Source organism: Schistocerca piceifrons, chromosome 1 (assembly GCF_021461385.2).
Source record: "Schistocerca piceifrons isolate TAMUIC-IGC-003096 chromosome 1, iqSchPice1.1, whole genome shotgun sequence".
In the NCBI taxonomy this organism is placed as follows: domain Eukaryota; kingdom Metazoa; phylum Arthropoda; class Insecta; order Orthoptera; family Acrididae; genus Schistocerca; species Schistocerca piceifrons.
In genome coordinates, this window is record NC_060138.1 from 707,319,763 (window position 1) to 707,343,563 (window position 23,801).

At 40.8% G+C, this 23,801-nt stretch overlaps 1 protein-coding gene across 1 annotated transcript in view; it reads left to right on the forward strand.

The window, feature by feature from the left end:
* LOC124787694 (carnitine O-palmitoyltransferase 1, liver isoform-like) overlaps positions 1-23,801 on the forward strand; it is a 142,010-nt gene that overhangs the window by 112,871 nt on the left and 5,338 nt on the right. Inside the window, exons 5-11 of the mRNA XM_047254526.1 lie at positions 1,184-1,305; positions 4,339-4,540; positions 11,903-12,102; positions 17,313-17,517; positions 18,554-18,661; positions 19,697-19,722; positions 23,228-23,302. Of these exons, the coding sequence (XP_047110482.1) occupies positions 1,184-1,305; positions 4,339-4,540; positions 11,903-12,102; positions 17,313-17,517; positions 18,554-18,661; positions 19,697-19,722; positions 23,228-23,302 (938 nt within the window). The remainder of the gene's footprint in view (positions 1-1,183; positions 1,306-4,338; positions 4,541-11,902; positions 12,103-17,312; positions 17,518-18,553; positions 18,662-19,696; positions 19,723-23,227; positions 23,303-23,801) is intronic.

Below are 23,801 nucleotides of genomic sequence, written 5' to 3' on the forward strand. Positions count from 1 at the left end.
CATTAGAGTGTATGGGACAGTATGCTTTTGCACATTATACTGACTCAGCTTGGAACTTCAAGAAAGTGATTTGGATTGCTTAAGTCAAAAGTGAGACACACTACGCCGTTCCTTATATGCTGTTGTTATGGATAAGCAACTAAAAGTTACCTGGCAGGTATCTGGGAAGACAGCACCGCTGTTTACAATAACATAACTAACTTTTGAGACATTCTCAGGATATTTTAATCGCCGTTTGATTAAGATGTTGCAATATGTCAAGGGTGACAATCCAAGAAATTTTATGTAAAATTCACAAAGAATTACAGATAATGAACGCTTGTTACAGTCACTTTCGTACCTACTTCCCTCGTCATTCATTAGTTCGAACCTAAACGTAGTGACATGATGGTGAAAGCTGGTGCTGTCTCAAGTACACCAACTTCTGTCGGACGGGTTGCAAAATGTCTCTCCTCCTACTGCTCTGCTACCAAGTCCCAATCGAACGCCCATGTCGGAGGGTAACGCGTTGTTCTCAGAAAATGTACTCCATCTAGAATACAGCAAACGGGAGAGGGTGAAAACGAACGACTTCCGCTATGAATCCCCCGCTACAACACGCACAAACTACTAGAACGCCATTTCTTTGTATTTTCCGTCGTTTATTAGTTGCTTCTATATCCTCCAAGTCCAGGACGCATTTCCCTAATATTCCTGCACTGTAAATACCCGAATACGGGTGCACAGTCTTAAAGGATCTTCCCAGGTCAATGACGTGGTTCTTAGTTATTAGGTGGTCTCTTACGAGACAACCACGTGCTTTATACAGAGTAACTGTTCGGTTGTTACCATAAAATAAACTCGAAAAGCTTTACCCGGTCGCCACTAGCAGCAGCAGCACCAATGTACAATACGTAAGTGATGCTTCCCACACTAGTCTGTAACGATGGAGAACTGTGTGATTCGGACAACACACCATCACAATCTGCTGCCATGGATTGCGTGTGACATCATGTTTAAAATATGTAAGCGACTAGGATGGAGACAAATAATATCCAATGAAAGTTCAGTTATCTATTCTATATCGTGTACCACACAATTTACATACATTATTTTATGTTCCCTTAGAAATAGATATCTTAATTATGTTATCAGCATGAACGTTGACATTTGTCTGAAAAAATTTCATTAAATTTGTTTACAGTATCTCCGCACTGTCCGTCCACTCTATGATGATGTACATTACGCTCTAATCGAGAAACTAGCTTACGAGTTTGAGAATGGTGTAGGGCCAAAGCTTCAACGATATCTAATGGCGAAATCATGGTAAGTGGAAACCACAGATTTAAGTTATATTGCCTAATTATTGTATCCAAAAAATAAATAACATATTCGTAAAGGTTATTATATTCACAGTAATTTCTACATTGATAATGCAGAAGACTGTCACACGCATAACGTATCTAACCTAGAGCGCTGAAAAAGGTAGTACTGATTATTTATCGAAAAAACGGCGAATGTGTAACTTTTTTCAAAAAATTCGGTGGGAATAATATCAAGCTATGCAGCTTCGAAAAGCACCTTCAGTAAGAGCTCCAATGAGCAAAAACACTAAAGATATAAGCAGATCTAATTCTGGACAGGGTATAATAGCCCCTACAAATCGTCCAGCTTCAGGTCTGAACAGGCTACTCTGCTTAATTACTCACTAAAAAATATTTCGAATGAGCTCGCTGTATATAATCTACAGATTGTTCCTGTTTCACAACTAGATGGGTGTTTTGTGGATTGCAGTTGTCGTTCTCTGTACTAAGATTTATTTCTAGTGGTAATTTAAACACTACTACATCATGTAAGGTGCTTAAAATGTTATTAGGAAGGCAAAGAGTATGTGGTACCAAACAGAATAGCTAATTCACAGGATAAAATTAAAACCATATGGTAAGTTGTGAAGGATGTGTCTGGTTAGCAACACAAGATCGACGATATAAAGTCAGTTCGTAGTAAAAATATTTCTGTTACTGGTAAGTCAGATATATGTACAGTATTCAACAATCATTTTCTGAGCATTGATGGTGAATCCAATAGAAACTTAGCTTCTACAGGGAATCGTGTAAGTCTCTTGGAAAATGCCTTTCCGAGATTGATGTCTGAAATATTCCTCTGTGATACTGACAAGGGGGAGATTGAATCAATAATTAAATCACTGAAGACTAAGTACTCCCATGGATATGATGGAGTGCCTATCAGAATATTAAAGTACTGTGCTGCATACGTTAGCCCTGTACTTAGCCATATTTGTAATTTTTCCTTTAAGAATAGTCAGTTTTCTGAACGATTAAAGTGCTCAGTAGTAAAGTCGCTTTATAAATAACGATAAAGGCGTAATGTAGATTATTTTAGACCTATTTCTGTGCCATCAGTGTATGCTAAAATTATTGAAAAGGCTGTGTGTGTGAGGATAATTGATCATTTTATATCACATAATTTGCAATCAAATGTACAGTTCGGCTTTAGAAGTGGTTTAACGACTGAAAATGCTATATTCTCTTTTCTCTGTGAGGTACTGGATGTATTAAACAAGAGGTTTCGAACGCTAGGCATATTTTTTTATTTAACTAAGGCGATTGATTATGTAGATCACAAAATATTGCTCCAGAAGTTGGACCATTATGGAATATGGGGAGTAGCTCACAATTGGTTCGTCTCTTACTTTAACAACAGACAGCAAAAGGTTGTTATTCACAGTGTGGAGAAGGGCTGTGATGTGGGCTCTGAGTGGGGCACTGTCAAATGGGGGTGCCATGGGGATCAGTGCTGGGTCCACTCCCGTTACTTATTTATATAAATGATAAGCTCGCTAGTATTACAGGCAATTCTAAAATATTTCTGTTTGCTGGTGACACTAGCTTGGTAGAAAAGAATGTTGTGTGCAACATTGGCTCTGTTTCAAATGGTTTTCATGGCATAAGTTCATGGCTTGTAAAAACTAAACAAACGCTAAATCACAGTAAGACTCAGTTTTTACAGTTTGTAACACACAATTCAACAGGGCTCACGTTATAATGTCGCAGAATGGGCATATGATTAGTGCAGCTGAACAGTTCAAATTTCTAGGCGATCAGATAAATAGTAACCTGTCCTGGAAAGCCCACGTTCAGTATCCTGTTCAAAGACTTAATGCTGGCATTTTTACTATTCGAGCGGTATCTGAAGTAAGTGATCGTTCGACATGAAAAGTAGTCTACTTCGCTTATTTTCATTCGCTTATGTCGTGTGGTATTATATTTTGGGGTAACTCTTCCCGCTCTCTAACGATATTTTTGGCTCAAAAACGAGCAGTTCGGGCAATAAGTGGTGTGAGTTCGAGAACCTCTTGTCGGCCCCTGTTCACTATTCTGGGTATTCTGACATTGACCTCTCTATATATTGTTTACTGTCGTTTCTTGTTAACAATATTAGCTTATTCCCAAGAAGTAGCAGCTTTCACTCATTTAATACTGGGCACAAATCCAATCTGCATTTGGATCGCTCTTCCTTGAATCTTGTGCAGAAAGGTCTGCAGTATACTGCTCCATTCATTTTCAATAAGCTACCACAAGAATTCAAAAATCTTAGCAGTAATCGACGCTCTTTCATATCTAAACTGAAGAGTTTCCTCATGGGACACTCCTTCTATTCTGTCGAGGAGTTCTTTGAAAAATTAAGTTGATTCCGGTGTTATATTGTTGATTGCGTTTACTTAAACTTATGGCTTGTCTTTTTTTGGGTTCATAAACATTTTATTTTACCTGCTATTACTTTCATGTTGTAATTTCATGTACGGACACGTTGCATTACCTTGGAGACATGCTCCTCAATTTGATCATACAGAACTAGACATGTAAAATAAAATAAAATAAATCAAATGGAAATTTTAGTACTTGCTAGTAATCTATTGGATTTGCTTAGCACTTCTTGGCAATCTCTTGGCTTTGATACAACTAGAATTTCACTCTGAATACTTATTGTGTGACTCTGCTCTCTGAGAGATACACAGAGGTTACAATATTTTTAATAGGTAGCTAATCCAGTACTCAACAGTATTTCTTCAGAGATAACACACATTTTTCAAGAGACAGAAAGAAGAGATTGTGATTCTGTTCTCACCTTTCATGTAAATATAATGAATATACGCAGAAACAGGACCAGTAATAATTATATTTAGTGGCTGAAAGACTGAAATCAGCAGGCCCTAGTACCGGCTAAAACAAAATAAAAAATATAATAATTTATCAGGAAAATACGATTCTTTTAAAAATTGTAATATAATGCTGATTACAAGATGTGCTATAGGCTTTCTGTTTATCTGTGTTTAAGGCTATCCGAAAATTACGTCTCTGACTGGTGGGAGGAATACGCCTACCTGCGCTGCCGCGCTCCAATACTCATCAATTCAAATTACTATGGCATCGACCTCATCCTTGCAAATCCAACACACGTGCAGTCCGCTCGTGCTGGAATGCTAATCCACAGATTTATGAAAAGTCAGAAGAAAATATTATACCAGACGCAAGACCCGGTAAGTAATGCTCCAAATAAAACTACATATGAATGGAAGTGCAAAGAAGTTCATCATCGACTCTTGGTACATTTATTGGTATATATGTAATGAAGCGGCAGCAATGTCTACACTGTTTTCAAAACGTACCATTCTTAAATAACAGAGCGGAAAACTCCTATTAATCATTTTTTTAGACGTATTACACATTACACATGTAAACAGTGTGTTAGAACATTGAGTTGTAGCAATTTAGGTGAAGGATGTTAACATTGGTAACATTTAACGTAACTTACATCATTCACGACAAATAGAGTTTTTCGGATTTGTCTGATGTTACTGTACTTCTGCAATGAAAAGGCTTATTTTTGACGATGACATGTGTACATGTCGGAGGATTTTGAAGTCTTTCATGTGCTGATGCCTGATCTTTTGCAGTACTAGTTGGAACTGGGCCAAAGGCCAAAATAGCAGTGGCAAAATAAATAATTTGTACTGTCAACGGCGAATATTATGTCCTTTAAAAAATTCCACATAACTGTGATCGGCGACCACGAGAAGTTAAACTAGAACGCTTGTTCAAAGTTTGCATAACCTTGGTATCTTTCTGCGACATCCACTGCTCATAGAGCGGCTTCACCTTGTAACTGGCTTGCGACAAACTGGATTTGTTGCTCGTCAATCCGTTAATTAGACAAAACACCAGGAAACGATTTAATGAAAGACACTGGGTGTACGTTGTTCCTAAGGATATCACACACGTTCATGCCCGAGGCAGGATTCGAATCTGCGACCATAACGGCAGCGGGGTTCCAGACTGAAGCGCCTAGAACCGCTCGACCACAACGGCCGGCAGCTACTTCCACTCCCAGGTTTATTCGTAGTGGCGCTCCGATCTCGGCATGCACAGAATTTGCACGCTCGAGTTGAGCGTGGAGATCTGCAAGTGTCATGCACAGGTTTTCCACTATAGATCCTGCAACGGAGATGTTGTCTACATCAACGTCTTGGCCTCGTAATTTTGCTGTGCTAACTTTCGCTTGCACAGCGCTCAGATCACTTTGTACCTATCACTGAGACATAAATACTTCATCAGATAGGACCCTTACTTCACTAACCTTCTCTGTCTCCAAGTTTGCTGATTTGACATTTAATCTTTCATCAATCAAGGTTTCAATTCCCTCGTTTTGTTGGTAAATGCTCCCGTGAGGTTCTTTTTTAGGCCTTCCTGTTGACTCACTCACCATTCATCAAGCCTAATGTTTTGATTTTTGCCCCAATTATCGAAATTTTTCTCCAAAATTTCCGGGAAGTTTTGTCTTGCTGCTCGGTCTAGTTTACTAACTCCTTGCTGAGCTTACCTGTCTGTTCTTTAAATTTCAATATTTCGGCTTCGTTTGACGACCAGGCGTCTTCCTTCTGTTTAAGAGTTTCTTGAGAAGCTGCTATCTCGTCAGTAGTAGCAATCTTCTCGCCTGTTGTTTTTTGCGAAGCGCTAAGAGTGTTTAGCCCCTCAGCAAGGGTTTTCTAATTGCGGCAACTGCGTGGCAAAGTGTTCTTCAGTGGCCATTATCGTAAAAAAAGGGAAGTCTCTACACACACAGCAAAAGAATTACAACACGAAAAATCTACATTAATTTAAGAATCTAAATATTTACCCCCTGGGTAGAAAAACGTGGGCGTAGAGTCAATACCACAATAATATACGTTGGCCAGTCTAGCAGCGGGCAACCGTGCTTAGGCTCTCGCTCTACCAGTTTGATGCTATCCTATATGAAATAACCCATCAGTGCACAGCCATACGGGCACTCTAGAATACCAGATACCCCATTACGCATTCACAAAAGCCATAGGAAATTTAAGTTTCACTTTCCAGGCCTTAATCCTATGTTGTTTTTGTGGTCTTCAGTCCAAAGACAGGTCTGACACAGCTCTTCACGCTACTCTGTCCAGTGCAAGCCTCTTCATCCCCGAGTAACTACTGCAACCTATATCCCTCTGAATCTGCATACTGTATTCATCCCTCGATCTCCCTCTACGATTTCTACTCTCCAGTACGAAACTGGGGATTGGTGATCCCTTGATGCCTCAGAACATGTCCTACCAACCGATCCCTTCTTCTAGTCAGGTTGTACCACAAATTCCTCTTCTCCCCCATTGTATTCAGTGCCTCCTCGTTATTTACATGATCTACCCATCTAATCTTAGTATTCTTCTGTAGCACCACGTTTCGAAAACTTCTGTTCTCTTCTTCTCTAAACTGTTTATCGTCCATGTTTCACTTCCATACATGGCTACAGTCATACATATACTTTCAGAAAGGACTACCAGTTTTTACATTCTTCTGTAAATGATTCGTGTTAGTATTTTGCAGTCGTGACTTATTAAACTGGCAGTTCGGTAATTTTCACACCTGTCAGCGCCTGCTTTCTTTAGAATCGGGATTATTATATTCTTCTTGAAGTCTGAGGGTATTTTGCCTGTCTCATAACTCTTGCTCACCAGATGGATTAGTTTTGTCATGGCTGGCTCTCCCAAGGCTATCAGTAGCTCTAACGGATAACTGTCTACTCCCGGGGCCTTGTTTCGACTTAAGTCTTTCAGTGCTTTGTCAAATTCTTCATGCAGTATCATATCTCCCTCTTCATCTTCCTCTACGTCCTCTTCGATTTCCATAATATTGCCCTCAAGTATATCGCCCTTTTATAGACCCTCTATATACTCCTTCCACCTTTCTTCTTTCTCCTTTTTGCTTAGGATTTGTTTTTCACCTGAGGTTTTGATATTCACACAGGTGGTTCTCTTTTCTTCAAAGGTCCCTTTAATTTTCCTGTAAGCTGTATCTATCTTACCCCTAAGAATATATGATTCTACATACTTACATTTCTCCTCTAGCCATTCTGGCCTAGCGATTTTGCACTTCGTGTCGATCTCACTTTTCGCCCGCTTCGTTTATTGCGTTTTTATATTTTTTCCTTTCATCGATTAAACTCAATATCTCTAGTATTACCCAAGGATATCTATCAGCCTTCGTCTTTTTCCCTATTCTGGTCCCTGCACTATTTCATCTCTCAAAGCTGCTCTTTCATCTTCTATTGTATTCCTTTCCCCTGTTCTTGTCAATGGTTCCCTAATGCTCCCTCTGAAACCCTCTACAACCGCTGCTTTTTAAGTTTAGCGAGATATCATCGCCTTAAATTACTATCTTTTTGCAGTTTCTTTAGTTTTAATCTGCAATTCATAACCAATAAATTGTGGTCAGAGTCCACATCCGCCCCTGGAAATGTGTTACAGTTTAAAATGTAGTTTCTAAATCTCTAACCATTATATAATCAATCTGAAACCTTCCGATGTCTCCAGGTCTCTTCCACCTTCTCTCATGATTCTTAAATCAAGTGTTAGCTGTGTTTAAATTATTCTCCGTGCAAAATACTACCAGCCGGCTTCCTCTTTTGTTCCTTTCCCTCATTCCATATTTACCTACTACTTCTCCTTCCCTTCCTTTTCCCACTGTCGAATCCCAGTCCCCCATGATTATTAAATTTTCGGCTCCCTTAGCTATTTGAATAATTCCTTTTATCTCATCATACGTTTCCTCAATTTCCTCCTCATCTGCGGAGCTAGTTGGCATATAAACTTGTACTATGTACTGGGTGTGTGCTTCGTGTCTATCTTGGCTACAATAATGCGTTTACTATGCTGTTCATACTATTTTATCGGCGTTCCTACTTTTTTACTCATTATCAAAACTACTCCTGCATTACCCCTATTTGATTTTGTATTTATAACCCTGTGTTCATCTGACCAGAGGCCCTGTTCCTCCTGCCACCAAACTTCACGAATTCCACTATATCTAATTTTAAACTATCCATTTAAGTTTTTAAACTTTCTAACATACTTGCCCTATTAATCTGACATTCCATGCCCCGATCCGTTGAACGCTAGTTTTGTTTCTTCCGATAACGACGTCCTCCTGAGTAGCCCCGTCCGGAGATCCGAAAGGGGGTCTATCCTGCTCCAAAGGTAAACCAAAGAAAAAACTAAACTATTAATTAGTAAACTATCAAATTACTACCTTGCGAAAACCTATAATACAGCTGATGAGTAATCGCCACATACTAATTTTTACTGGCATTGCTCTCTGCGTACATTTGGTTTTTTTCTTTTTAATTCATTCCTCTCACTTTTAGGTCGTTTACCGTTTTTCTGTACGCGTCAGGTTAGATGCACCTGTGCTGGTTAAACATGAAATTACATTATATGAATTAGTACAAACCATTACAAAAATTGTATGAACGCATTAATTAAATCACAAGAACTTCACATCCGATGACTGCTGTTCCGCCCCTGTTTGGTTACCATGTACAACATATTTTTAGTGTGAGAACACAACTTCCTCCTAAAAATATGTTAAATCGGCGATACTAGACGGGTGAAGCCTGAAACATAAAACAGATAGGGACGACTCGTGAATAATTTAGTAGAGGCGACTGTTTTGAACTCACCCGGTTTTTTATTATCATTATTTTCCTCTTATAAGCACTGGTTCATCACTATTGCTTGTCAAAAAATTTTCTTGATTACAAAACACGTCTGCTTCATGTCAAAACAAACAAAGAAGAATTGTTCTATTCCGGTATTTTTAATTTTTTTTTTTTTTCACCTGAAGGAACCAGCAGCGGCGATTTCTCTGAACAATACTTATGCAGGTGACACACTGAATGAACCTAACTCTCAGTGATAATTAAATTAATTTTGCTGAAATGCAAGGTGCAGCTCAGTATTTTTCACATTAATAGACATTGTGAGAGGCGAAAGAAGTAATGACTGGCACAAAAACTGAGGACTGACCGAGAACGAACGCGAGTCGATTAGATCCTTAGGCTGGCACTTCATCCCCTTTTTGTCTTCTTTCTTTGGATCTGTATCTTCGTTGGTTTATCGTCAGTTGTTCTGTGTGGATGTCGCATGACGTCTTTCTGATTCCGTCGATGAGACTTTCGCTCAGTTTTTATACTCTATATTCCCACAAGTTATGACCTGAGAGGTATAATTAGTGTGGGTTGGTGATTTGGAGATTGAAAAAATTACGGATAAGTGAGCATATTATTTTTTAAATTTTTTTAATGAAAAACAATCTCTCATGCTTCAAGTCGACATACCCATGGTCCTGAATTGCAAGAATCACAATGCACTGTTGGCTTTGAATATTATCCCTTTATACCGCGTGTTAAGCAGGATCTGCCACCATTTGCTAATGAAATTTAAGAGTTTAAATATCTCTAGTATTTCTCTCTTTCTTTTTTCCATCTACTTCTGAAATATGACTTTCCAGTATCCACTTACCTAATGATTATCTTGCTCCCATTTTGCTTTGCTAGTCTGTTTGACTTTGTCGTAATTATTATGTATAAATTTCAAATGCCTGCACGAATTATGACGTGTCATTACATCGTAACGTTAATGTAAGTTCTTATTCGCAGATATGCTACTGCGACCGCTCCGGAGAGGAATATATACACTCCTGGAAATTGAAATAAGAACACCGTGAATTCATTGTCCCAGGAAGGGGAAACTTTACTGACACATTCCTGGGGTCAGATACATCACATGATCACACTGACAGAACCACAGGCACATAGACACAGGCAACAGAGCATGCACAATGTCGGCACTAGCACAGTGTATATCCACCTTTCGCAGCAATGCAGGCTGCTATTCTCCCATGGAGACGATTGTAGAGATGCTGGATGTAGTCCTGTGGAACGGCTTGCCATGCCATTTCCACCTGGCGCCTCAGTTGGACCAGCGTTCGTGCTGGACTTGCAGACCGCGTGAGACGACGCTTCATCCAGTCCCAAACATGCTCAATGGGGGACAGATCCGGAGATCTTGCTGGCCAGGGTAGTTGACTTACACCTTCTAGAGCACGTTGGGTGGCACGGGATACATGCGGACGTGCATTGTCCTGTTGGAACAGCAAGTTCCCTTGCCGGTCTAGGAATGGTAGAACGATGGGTTCGATGACGGTTTGGATGTACCGTGCACTATTCAGTGTCCCCTCGAAGATCACCAGTGGTGTACGGCCAGTGTAGGAGATCGCTCCCCACACCACGATGCCGGGTGTTGGCCCTGTGTGCCTCGGTCGTATGCAGTCCTGATTGTGGCGCTCACCTGCACGGCGCCAAACACGCATACGACCATCATTGGCACCAAGGCAGAAGCGACTCTCATCGCTGAAGACGACACGTCTCCATTCGTCCCTCCATTCACGCCTGTCGCGACACCACTGGAGGCGGGCTGCACGATGTTGGGGCGTGAGCGGAAGACGGCCTAACGGTGTGCGGGACCGTAGCCCAGCTTCATGGAGACGGTTGCGAATGGTCCTCGCCGATACCCCAGGAGCAACAGTGTCCCTAATTTGCTGGGAAGTGGCGGTGCGGTCCCCTACGGCACTGCGTAGGATCCTACGGTCTTGGCGTGCATCCGTGCGTCGCTGCGGTCCGGTCCCAGGTCGACGGGCACGTGCACCTTCCGCCGACCACTGGCGACAACATCGATGTACTGTGGAGACCTCACGCCCCACGTGTTGAGCAATTCGGCGGTACGTCCACCCGGCCTCCCGCATGCCCACTATACGCCCTCGCTCAAAGTCCGTCAACTGCACATACGGTTCACGTCCACGCTGTCGCGGCATGCTACCAGTGTTAAAGACTGCGATGGAGCTTCGTATGCCACGGCAAACTGGCTGACACTGACGGCGGCGGTGCACAAATGCTGCGCAGCTAGCGCCATTCGACGGCCAACACCGCGGTTCCTGGTGTGTCCGCTGTGCCGTGCGTGTGATCATTGCTTGTACAGCCCTCTCGCAGTGTCCGGAGCAAGTATGGTGGGTCCGACACACCGGTGTCAATGTGTTCTTGTTTCCATTTCCAGGAGTGTAGCTTGTGACTGCTTAAAATGTTTCGCGTACCGTGTTACATATGGTCGCTAAGAGCTTAGCGGCTCCAGCAAGCGGCTGTAAGAATTTTTTCAGTTGTGTCTGATACTTTCATTGGAATTCATGAAAATGCATTTACTCAGGACGTGTGGTACTCACACTACAGATACAGCAGACAATTACTGTTTTAGATCTGTTTCTGCCTCATTCGACACCTAAGTGCTCCCAGAACGCCAGATGATCGCTGGCGGTGTCTGCCTCGGAAATATAGCGGCTGCAACCATTCTGCGATACATTATAGTTTCATTTTACATTTTCTGTGTCTAGTACCAGATTAGAAGAAAACCTGGTAATGGAATACTCGCAAAGAACTAAATGTATTACGGACTGTCGCCCTGCCAGCATTATTTTTTACGCTAACGAATACATTCTTTTTTTCACAGCTTCTGATTCAACGAGTCATTCCCTTGTGTTCGTCGCAATATATGCAACTTTTCAACACGACAAGAGTACCAGGAGAAGAAACAGATAGACTTGTACATTACGAAGACTCAGACCACGTTGTTGTGTATCATCAGGGACGTTACTTCAAACTGGTCGTCTACTGCAACGGACGAATTCTTGAGCCATGCGAAATTGAACAGTAAGTAATAATTAAGTGGTGATTATTGTCGATGAATAATAGAATACTCGTTTCAGAATAGCGCAAGACATGAAGTTATTTTCCTGTTATTTACAATCGCTGTGACCAGGACATTACATTCTGTTTTTGTAATATATTTTATCTTTATTTGATAACTATACTTCCGAGGACAGTTGCCATATTGAAGACACAGATATATTTCTATTTCGGTCTAGAATGTCATGACATTGTTTTTGCAGATTCTGTTAATTAAATTGGATGAATGTAAGTATTAAATATTTGAGACAATAAATCACTGATCTCATACTATTGTATTAAAGTACTATTAATCACACAAACGCAGTTACCAAACTTTAACGAACGAGGCACTGGTCTTGCATCCGAAAAGAGTCGGGTTCAAATCCCGTCACAGCCATCCGGATTCACATTTCCCGCGGCTTCCCTAAACCTGTTACAGCTTATGCTGGAATGGTTCGTTTGAGAGGACGCGGTACATCTCCTGCATCGCCTTCTGCCGCAACTTGTGTCCCTCTCTCCAACGACCCCATCGTAGACGGGACATCATATCCTACTGTTCTTTCCGTCATTCCCTATCAAAATTTTGCGAAATTAATAGAAGTTATTACTTTTTAGAAGATCCAGAAAATAAATGTCACTAGAACAACAACTAATTTGGTAATCAGAACGCAACTGAAGCGGAGTCCTATTTCTATGGATGTCGTGTATTTGCTATCTCGGAATGAGACGTTAGCGATCGATTTTATGTAGACTGTGAGAATCCAAGTAATGGCAAGAATTTTGCTCATAAAAACTCGACCGGGTAAGAAAAGACATATATTTGTGAATTGAATCACCAGTTAACTGCCGTATGCCTTATTCTACCTTAAAATGCGAAATAATACAATTGCATGTAAAATCACCAACATAAGACAATATTGATTGCGATGGTCCAAATAGGACAGTAACACTTCAGTTGCGAAATGGTGAACATAGACGTCGTAAGGACTGGTGCGCTAACTGAGCTAAAGAAGGTCAGGAGAAGGGAGCGACATCTGCAATCGTGAGGGAGTGAGGCTAACATTTGTCTCGAGCCATATAGAATAGTGGCGCAGAGTTCAGTATCAATGAGTGGACCATGTATCGCGGCCGTTCCTAGGAATCAGGTGCAAGATTATGCTCTAACGACAATCATGTAGGTGATGCTAGGTGATGCAGCTACACTCGTGACAGATTAAATCAAACACTGAAAACACAGGAAGAAGAAAACATGATGTCATCTTTAAAAGAAGATTCTCTATGACGGAATTACTCTCACGGTTCGGACAATGGCGTAGAGTACGAGTGGGGTCCCTTTGCTGTTGCTCGTCACAGTTTTGTGTAAGGCAACAGCTTTGTCTTCGCAGAATATTATTATTTTTAATTAGAAGGAAAAAGCACTATAAGAACAGTCCCCTGTTCAGAACAAATTGACCAGACATTTTATTGCTAATGTAAAGGGTAACTACAAAAACGGAATTAGTGTCTTAATGCGAAACGTAGTCGAATTCTCCATGTAGTGGTTCACTTCATGTTTCAAGCTTGCGGCTGGTTTGGTGCACCGTGGAAAACGGCAAAGAAGTAAGCTGTCTAACAAAAAAAGTGAGGCACCGAGAGAGACAGAAGGAAACAAAATGAAACTTCACGGTTTGATAGGGTACGTGATGTTATTGCAGTGATTATAAAATCGAGTCAGATTTAAAAAGATCTCGGCAGTATATGCCCACTCATCAGTTTGACATTCCACCCCTCCTGGACTGTATGCATGCATTGAATCTGTAGGGAAGGCTGTCAAAAAGCAGTTGTATCATCTCCTGAGGCAAACAGGTTCGTAACACCGAGCGGTGTAGCGCAGTGCTTAGCAGGGAGGACGGTTCAAACCTGCGTCCGGCCGTCCATATTTAGGTTTTCCGTGATTTACCTAAATAGCTTGAGGCAAATGCTGGGATGGTTCCTTTGAAAGTGCACGCCCGCTTTCCTTCTCCATCCTTCCCTAATCCGAGCTTACGCTTCGTCTCTAATGGCCTCGTTGTCGACCCGACGTGAAACGTTAATCTCCTCCTCCTCTTTTGTCCCATGACTCCCACGGCCAGCAAGGTAGCCATACTTGTCCTTGATTCTTGGTCACTGGCACTGGGACGGTGTTGACGTCCGATCTGGCCCCACACATGTTCTATCGTGGACAGGTCTGGCGATCTTGCTGGCCACGGGAGTACTTCAGCATACTGTAGACGTTTCGTAGAGACAGGCGCCATTTGGTACGAGTATCGTCCTGTTGAAAAATGGCATCCAGATGCTAACACATGAGAGATAACACATGAAGATGCAGGATGTCCGTGAGTTACTATTGTGCCGTAAAATGTCTCTGTCACTACCAACCTTGACCTGAAGAGATGCCCGATCGCTTCCCAAACCGTGACACCAGGAACAACCTCACTGGGAAACTCCAAAGCATTGGAAGAATGTACCGTCTCTGCAGATTGAGCCCATACTAACCGGTGAATGATCATCCGGGATAGTGTAGAACATCGCTGAAAACAATGCAACGCCATTCACCAGCAATTCATGCTTCCCACTCACGGCACCCATCCAGAAGCAGCCGTTTCTGTTGTGGTGTTAAGGGTAGCCTACACATGGGTGGTAATTCCGTTGTGTTGCTGCCAGTCTCTGTGTGGGATGACACACAGTGTTATAGGAAGTCCATTACCTGTTCTCGGACAGCAGGCACAGATGCGAAGAGGGTACGATGTGGTTGGTGAACAATACGGCGATCCTTCCTTTTGGTGGGCCGGCCACTGTGGCAAAGCGGTTCTAGGCGCTTCAGTTCGGAACCGCGCTGCTGCTACGGTCGCGGGTTCGAATCCTGCCTCGGACATGGATGTGTGTGATGTCCTTATGTTCGTTAGGTTTAAGTAGTTGTAAGTCTAAGGGACTCATAACCTCAGATGTTAAGTCCCATAGTGCTCAGAGCCATCTTAACTTTTTGGTCGTAAGACGTGGTGTACTGGAACCCTGACGACGAGTATGCCTGCCCTCGCCTTTGTATACAGTCCAGTATCGAGCTACCGTCACATCCGAATGCACCACAGATATTGCTCGATTCAACCAGCCGGCCAAATGGAGGCCCTTTCTGAATCCTGTCAGGTGCTCATAACGCTGTCTCACGCGATTGCGTCGCATTTCCGTGTCTTGTACAAAGATTATTCAACTTATGGCGCTGACTAAAGCACTCTCGAAGCCGTTCTACTTGCCACAGAGAATTCCAGTTCTAATCATTTACATACCCGCCGATGGTGTGTAGGAGTTACGAAATTACTTAGGCATTCAACCATGTCTTCTGGATGCTTAGCTAATTTTTTTGGGCTGTGTAATCTCCGTGTGTGGGTAATATTTTTCGTTGTTCTCGTTTTTACGATCGACAATATTTCTTTAATTGACATTCACCCGCCTAGCCTCGAATCCAGATCTCGTATAAAATGAATAAGCGTAATATGCATGTAGTTTTTACTACCTTGAAGCTGGTCTCCATATAAAGGCAGTAAGAGACAAGTTGGGGAAGCCTGTTCTATGTAAGCCACATTAGAGGAATATGTGCATCGTGTAATGCTGGAACATCGAGAAGAGCTATCATTTGAAAAGGCGGTATCTTCATTCTTCTGTATTTTCAGGTGCTTTAATGTTCCGAAACACAGCTTCTGAAGGTAAGAGTGTGCGTACAATAAATATCCTTATATAACTTTGTATATTAAGTAGCATCGGTTGCTACAAGAACAAAATAGATTCCTTTATTGGTCACTCTGTTTTGAGGGACATACTTCTTTGATAACTGACTTTCTTTTACTACAGTTCGGTAGATGCCATCTCACAGTGAACGTAAATTAGCTCAATGTTCACCAAGTTGTACCCCTAAAAATGCTTCCTTCCATTAAATGTGTACTAACAGCACGTTTTTCCTTCTATGGAAAATAGATTTATTTAATTTTTGTAACCCATTACTCTTAGCGGACAATATTTACATGTGTTTCCCCTTACGGTAACCTGTTGTACCTTCCTCAAGTATTCGTCCAAGTTCAGCAAATATACTTCTGTTCTCACAAGACTTCTTGATTACTTTTGTTAAGAACATCATTAATCACGTAATCGGTGGATTTAAGAATTCGTATTCTTCTTCTGTTAATTTCTAATTAGTTCTGTAGCTTTTTCTTAATTAAAACTAAATTCCAAATATTTCTATCTTTTTCATAGATATAAAGTCAGCACCGGCAGAATGTTATCTTCCGTTGTTTGCTGTTCTATCACTATTTTCTTCGTTATTCTCATCCATTTAATTGGAGGTTATTTGTATTACTTCCAGTTGATATGTTAGGCAGTTAGATTTACAAGTACCTCGTTCTCGTTTGCACCAGTAAACGAATATCTGACTGAGATGCATTTAAATTCTTAAATACAGATTTAGTTACATTAATTCGAATATTTATGACAGGCTGGCTTTCTCGATATATGTCTGCCTCGATGGGGCATAGTACATATTTTTTAACAGTTTCATATGTTATGGGCAGGACGCGTTCAAATCTTGTTGTAATGATACCACTGCATTGAGCAATTTCGAGCTAAAAGAACATGTGAAAATGAGTGGTAGTTGTTTGAAATGTTTTTTAACTTTAGGATAAATTACGGCAGGAATCTTTTGAATATATGGCATAAAACAGCTGTTACAAGTACGGTACTTCTTTTACTTTTCTTTTGTTGGAAATGTTCATTGTCATCAACTGACAGGGACTGAACCCGTCCATCAATTCTAGCTCCAAATGTGAAACTAATGGCTCCATCTCTTTCGAGGTCGCCCTTGGTCTCTTATTTCAATAGAGAAGTAATTTAAAATCTCTATATGTTCATTCCATAGATGTATCATTGACACTATTTCCTAAGTTGTTCTATTTTCTTTTAGACTGATTACATGGGGTTCTGTTTAAACATTTTTGTTTAGTTTGCTGTATTAATAATGTTATGAATTTTAATTTTTACATCGTCGTTGAGTTTAAGTTTGACAGTCGCTGGAATTTCTCATGGCAAGAAGTTTTACTGTGTTTGATAACTTACGTAACTAATTATATGTAAAATGACTTCTGGAAGCGTTCTATTCGTTTATAATTGCAAATCTTTCTCTCTTTCAGGCAGATAATACAGATTCTGCAGGATAGGAGTCTTCCAGCTATTGGCGAAGAGAAGGTCGCGGCTCTGACTGCTGGGGACAGACCTCATTGGTCAAGAATCCGCCAAAAGTTCTTCTCCTACGGAGTCAATCAGCAGTCTCTGGAGGACATAGAAACGGCTGCGTTTTTCGTTGCGCTCGATGACGGTCCACTCGAGTTCGACGAGGTAAACTGAGTAACAAAATGAATTAGCGTCACTATTATCTAAGCCTGGTAACGCCTCCTCGTGAATCGCAAGAGCTTCAGTTACCAATAACTACTATAAGTATATTTACGACGCACTCTCTTATAATCGAAAGAAAGAAAAGCATTTAGGTTTTAGTCTAGAGATACAGTATATTGTTGTTAACTAATATTCTAAAAAATGAGGCTGAAAAACGATATGTGGCTTCTTTTGTTTTTGTTAGTTCCATGCTCATACGGCTACACGCATTAAGATGAAATATTTTTTCTGGCTCACTGTGGTCTTCACAGAGTTTTGGCAAATGAAATCTCGATCTCGCATTTTTAAGGTCTCTACTTTCCCAACTAAATGTCTCATCTACGTGAAATCGAGGAGTATATGGTTACTTTATCTTTGAAAGACTTAAGATTAAGTCGCAACAAGAGGTGAGATTCTGATACACCGGAAAAAACCTCAAGAGATGAGTCTTTTGTCCTTTGTAAAATTCATTTAAGACGTTTCAGTTACCCAAGTGTAGAATGCTGCCTCATAAGTCGCAATACTTTACCATATCCCGCATTGGCCCGACTACCCTCTCCCCTCTTCCTCCCAGCTTTCGGTTTCCACTTCGCTGAGGTACAAGGCTGAGATCTTACTTTTCTCTATTTATTCCGAGGTATGTTGAAACTTTGCTTGGATTGTATCAGAGGCAAATTTCGCTAGTTCCGTGAAAGCCCTGCCCAAAGATTAATAGTGTAGTGTGTGGACTGCCAGTCTGAATTAACACGTGCAGATGTGATTGCAGCAAACAAGGAACCATACTACTCACCACAGAATAAGAGAATTCCTGCTCAGCTTACTGGTTTGTCTGCTGGGTGAAATCTAGGTTTCGGTAAAAGGTTTCCAAATGCTTCTGCGCCTTCTATTGATTATCATTTCACTTTATCCTATAAGTTCTTAGCACGGCTCCTGTATACAATTAATCGCATTACTTCGAAAGATTTCTTAATTTTATGTGCATTGGTACATCGTGTTTCAGAATGATCCAAGGAAACTTGAGAATTTCGGCCGAGTTGGCTTTCACGGGAAAGGTTATGATCGATGGTTTGACAAGTCAATCACTCTTGTCATTGGATCCAACGGACATGTAAGTATGTTTCGGATATCAGTAAATTTATTGATAGCAGAAGCAGAAGTCATTATGTTTTTGCTATACACGACTTAGGTAGAGAATACTTTATCATTCAGAGACACTAGTTCAAAACATTTAAGGGACAGCGGCATTCCTCTGATGCTCCAAATGAGGACGTTATCTACAGCCGTGTGCGCCATCATTCTTCGTGCTGCAACGAGGGTTGTAATTACTGTTTGTAACATCTGTCAATGTGTTTGCTTTAAGAGAACGTTCTCCTGGAATTAAATGTTCCATGAGGATGATGCTGCTGGTCAGGTCTAACATCATCTCACTATCTCATATAATGTATTTTTCCTTTTTTAGCTAAGTTTCTATTAAACTTTCTCCTCTTTAAAATATATCACACTTAATTTCCTTCCACATTTTCTTCATTTTCCAAGCACCTACATCAATCGACTCCAAATGTCTACATCTTTTACCCAACACATTCTCATTTAATATTCTATTGATCTATCGTGTGTCGTGTCAGTGCATCAGCCTATGAGTCAGAATATTGTTATACACATTAGTATATTGCTCATATCTCTACAATTTTATATCACTGGCGAGAGAAATTGAAGAGGAAACTGATAGAGTCTAAGACGTAGTCGAGATTCGTACCAGAAAGCATAACACACAGAATGAGAAAAATAATACCATCATAAGAAAATACAGACATTCAAGGTATACCTGGATTAAAAAACAGTTTATCAATGTAGTCCAGCTGCGCGGGATTAGCCGAGCGGTTTAAGGCGCTGCAATCTTGGACTGTGAGGCTGGTCCCGGCGGAGGTTCGAGCCCTCCCTCGGGCATGGGTGTGTGTGTTTGTCCTTGGATAGTTTAGGTTGAGTAGTGTGTAAGCTTAGGGACTGATGACCTTAGCAGTTAAGTCCCATAAGATTTCACACACATTTGAACATTTTGAATGTAGTTCAGAGGCATATATTTCACTTTTCAGGAGTGTTTTTCCTTAAGCGAGTTAATGAAATTATCTTTTTTCCGTTTCAGGCCGGATTCAATGCAGAACATACAGGGTAAGTCTTTTTAGCCAGGAGGCTGCCAAAGTACAAATACAGATACAAGCGCAACTGTATGAGATAACATATTTGTTGCTGTACATGTCGTAGAAATTGTAAATGGATTTTCTGTGCCGTATTACTGATGAGACACTTCTCACAAGGTTTAGGAGATAAAGCAACTATCAGCATTTATTTACTCTGGTGCAGATGAAAACAGACATATGTCACGCAAAATTTATTTACAGATTCAGTATATTGTGAAATACGCGAGTCTGTACTCACTACATACTTTTATTTAACTGAAAATTATTATCGTAATTTTTTTCTGTTTTCCGACTTTCCTTTAGTTGCTCTAAATTCTTGGAGGTATGTACCGTCTATGAAACTAAATGAAGGCAATTGGTTTATTGCCATACACGTTTCGCTTCTTTTATTCTGGAAGCATCATCAGTGGCCTGAAATACGTGTTTCCTTTTATACATACAATAAACGTATTATGTGGTAGATATAATATGCTGCTATATTACATCCCGTCGTGTTTTTCTCTTGCTTTTTAGGTTAGAAGCAACTTTTGTTGCACAAGTTCCGTACTGTGAATGTATCATTCGGTGTTACGATTTCCAGCGCTTTTAACACATGTGTGTGGTCCTTGAGATGTATTTGTTGGTTTTCATACTCCAGCTGGCCGATTTCTGGAATTCTTTCATCCACATTTATTGATCACCAAATGGAAAGTGCAAGTGAAACTTGCGATGTAAAGACGTTCAGACTAACGGGCGACTGCCCTATAGTTTGCTGTCAGTTGCAGCTTTGCCGGATATTATTTATTGGTTGAACGCATTGAAATAACGTGTGCAATTATTCATACGAAAGAAGTAAAAAAATTATCGAGTTTTATTCCATCTTCTTTTAATAATGTTTTGACGAGGTCACGTCATGTCACATCATCGATATGTAGAGTTCACGAGGTTCTATATAAATCGATCACTGGGCATCTGGTTCCAGTTTGCTGTTGAATGCATTTTCCGATCGCCACAGTTTGGGCCAGCTAGGGGAAACGAGATACGTGCGGGTTCTTACAGCCGGATTGTGCGTCATTGCCAAGGATTAGATTCCAAAGTTTGGACATGCACTACATAGTGGCGGTAGAGCGAAGTGTCACTATTAATATCTGCACGCTGAGTGAGGTGTCAAGCTCAGGGTCCTTCACGATGTTCTTTACAGTGTTCGCCGACCAGCATTCATTAAAGCTGCCCGCACTGGGCAGTTTCCGAACTGACAGACAACACATGCTTCCGAGCTAGACAATGGCAGGCAACCTCAGCACGAGAACAATGGGGGCATCAACGTTGCCACTATGCTAAATCACTGTGGGTACCGGACCTCGGAAACAGGGTCTCTGCAGGAATGGCTAAGTGAAGTATCGTTTCACCACAAAACTAATACATTGAGATAATTCACATTGACGGAACATGCATGTAAAATAATACAATTTTCCGCAAGAGATCACCAAATAATTTTATTATAGACAGCTGTTCTAACTTACAAAAACCAGTTTCATTGTCGAATGCTGAGGGAGGCTACGGAAAAACAAAAAAGTAATATTACTTTATGCAATTTTGTCATATGATGACATAGTTGGAGACCGTGGCTGTTATTTGAAGACAAATGTTGGTAGTATTGAGACAGCAACCACCTAAAAATTTATTTTCAGTTCCTTTATTCAAAGGGTACCGTTACCGGTTTCGAATCGTTATGATTCATCTTCAGGCGGTTTTCATGCTTTCATTACAACATGTGGTGCGTTTTGCATGAAAACCGCCTGAAGATGAGTCATAACGATTCGAAACCGGTAACGGTACCCTCTGAATAAAGGAACTGAAAATAAATTTGTGGCTGGTTGTTGTCTCAACACCATCAATATTACTGTAAGGAAAGGGCAAAACCAAGTGAAAAGCAGGGTGCAACACTGGGTTTGCATTATCGTGAACTAAATGAAATAGAGTAGAATCATTTGGACAGGACACGGAGTGAGGCTGCCAGAAACCAGAATGCCACAAGAGGCATTCGGAAGAGTAGTGGACGGCACCGGGAGATGGTTTACCTTTGTTTGTTGGTGAGACGATGCTTCATTTAGCTGTCACTGCAAAGTATAAGTTTGTTAGGACTCGTCCTCATATTGATTTGGTTGACGACATATGTAAGTTTAGGTCTGGCAGTGAGTAGCTCGCGATAAGCGGGAAATCCGGGTTCGATTCCCGGTCCGGCACAAATTTTCATTGTCGTCATTCCATTCTAGAGCTGATAGTCACCCTTATTCGCAATTGCGAATTCATTTGATGTGTGTCATATTGTTTCTCTCATTATTTTTGCGGCGGGGTATTGAGACAGGTCGCCTGCCATTGTCTGACTTTGACCTATGTACGATATGTCAGATGGAAAAGAGTATGGCACAGGTGTCTTTAATGAATATTGGTGGTTTGCAGTGTTATTAAGAAGTCGTGAAATTGTTTGCTTTCTTGTTGAATTATAAGCTAAAAGAGTACTTCTCTCTGCTTCTTATGTCTCGTATTTTCTTTCAGCTTCGCTAGGATCATAGGATTTAGTGACTTCTATAAAAAAATGATCAAACGTACTTAAAATATCATGTAGAAATAAAATAGGAAACAATGAGTAAAGCATTTGGGACACAGGATACATATTTTTCGCATGCAAGCAAACCAGTGTTTTTGTCAAGATAAGCAATGGACGTCTCCGTTTTCAGATAACTCTACATGAAAAAAAAGTAAAGGAGAGAATCTAGTACCTATGGAGGACTTTCTCGTAAGTACAGTTCACGTCGATATTGAAATGTCTTTTCTTTCATACGATTTTTCTTCCATTGAGCAAGCCAGTGCAGTTGTTGACAACTGGCTTCTATTCAGGAGAAAGGCGGTTCCATTGGCTACGATCATACAGTTTTAGCTCTTACGTGGTTTGCTTATGTCAGTGCATTCTGATTCCGTGATGATTCCTACCAGACCATATCGATTCATTTCGAAATCTTTATTTAGTACGAGCTGGCACTATGACGCTTATGAGCTCGATGTCGGGGATGATCTCAAACAGCAGAGGCCCGTGTTCCCTTCCTTCTAATTATCCTGAAATGTGAGACCACAATAAACGTCAAAAACAAATTGCACAAACCAAACAAGCTTGTCGTGGATGCATTTATTAAAGAATTAATGGACGCTGTGACAGCCGTATTTTGGAGTGTAATAGCTGTGGTTTTATTTTTATCAGTCTGACTAACTGTCAAGTTAACGTGTACTGTTGTTTAACACAAACTTTGTGGAAGAAGAAAAAAACAACTACGTTAGACAATCATATCTTTTAGACAAAGAAATCTCTCAAACTGCTTTTATAGGTGATTACTGAAGTAAGTGTTTGTGTTCACTATTTTCTCGCTCTAAGTCTAGTCATGTATTCATTTGCGATGCTAATTCAGTTCATACGATGTAATCACTGCTTCTTTTCACAGAGCGGATGGTGCAGCAATGGCCCAGACATGGGAATACGTGTTACAAGCAGAGGTGCTGACAAGAGACAAATCATAGTAAGGCATGACTTTATATGAAATTAGCGTTCTGTTCTTTATTTCTAGTTTACATGGTTGAAATTGGACCATTTTTGCATTGTATATATACTCTAAGATAAAAGAAAAGACCGAAAAAGGCGACACACCACAAAGAGAGGCAGTATACGTGATGTAAATGAACAGACAAGCTTACAGTTTCAGGAAATTATTCAGACAAAGAGCCTCACAAAGCGTTGGTCACCTCTGGTGCTCCCTATGTAAGCAGTTATTCGGCTTGAGGTTGATTGACAGAGTTGTTGAATGTCCTCCTGAGGGCCAAATTCCGTCCAATTGGAGCGCTACATCGTCAAAATCGACGTGTGCGGCTGAGCATTATCTTGCTGAAATGTAAACCCCGAGTGACTTTCCATAAAGAGAAACAAAACTGGGTGTAGAATGTCGTCGATGTACCGGTGTGCTCTAAGGGTGTCACGGATGTCAACCAAGGGGGTCCTACTATGAAAAGAAATGGCACTCC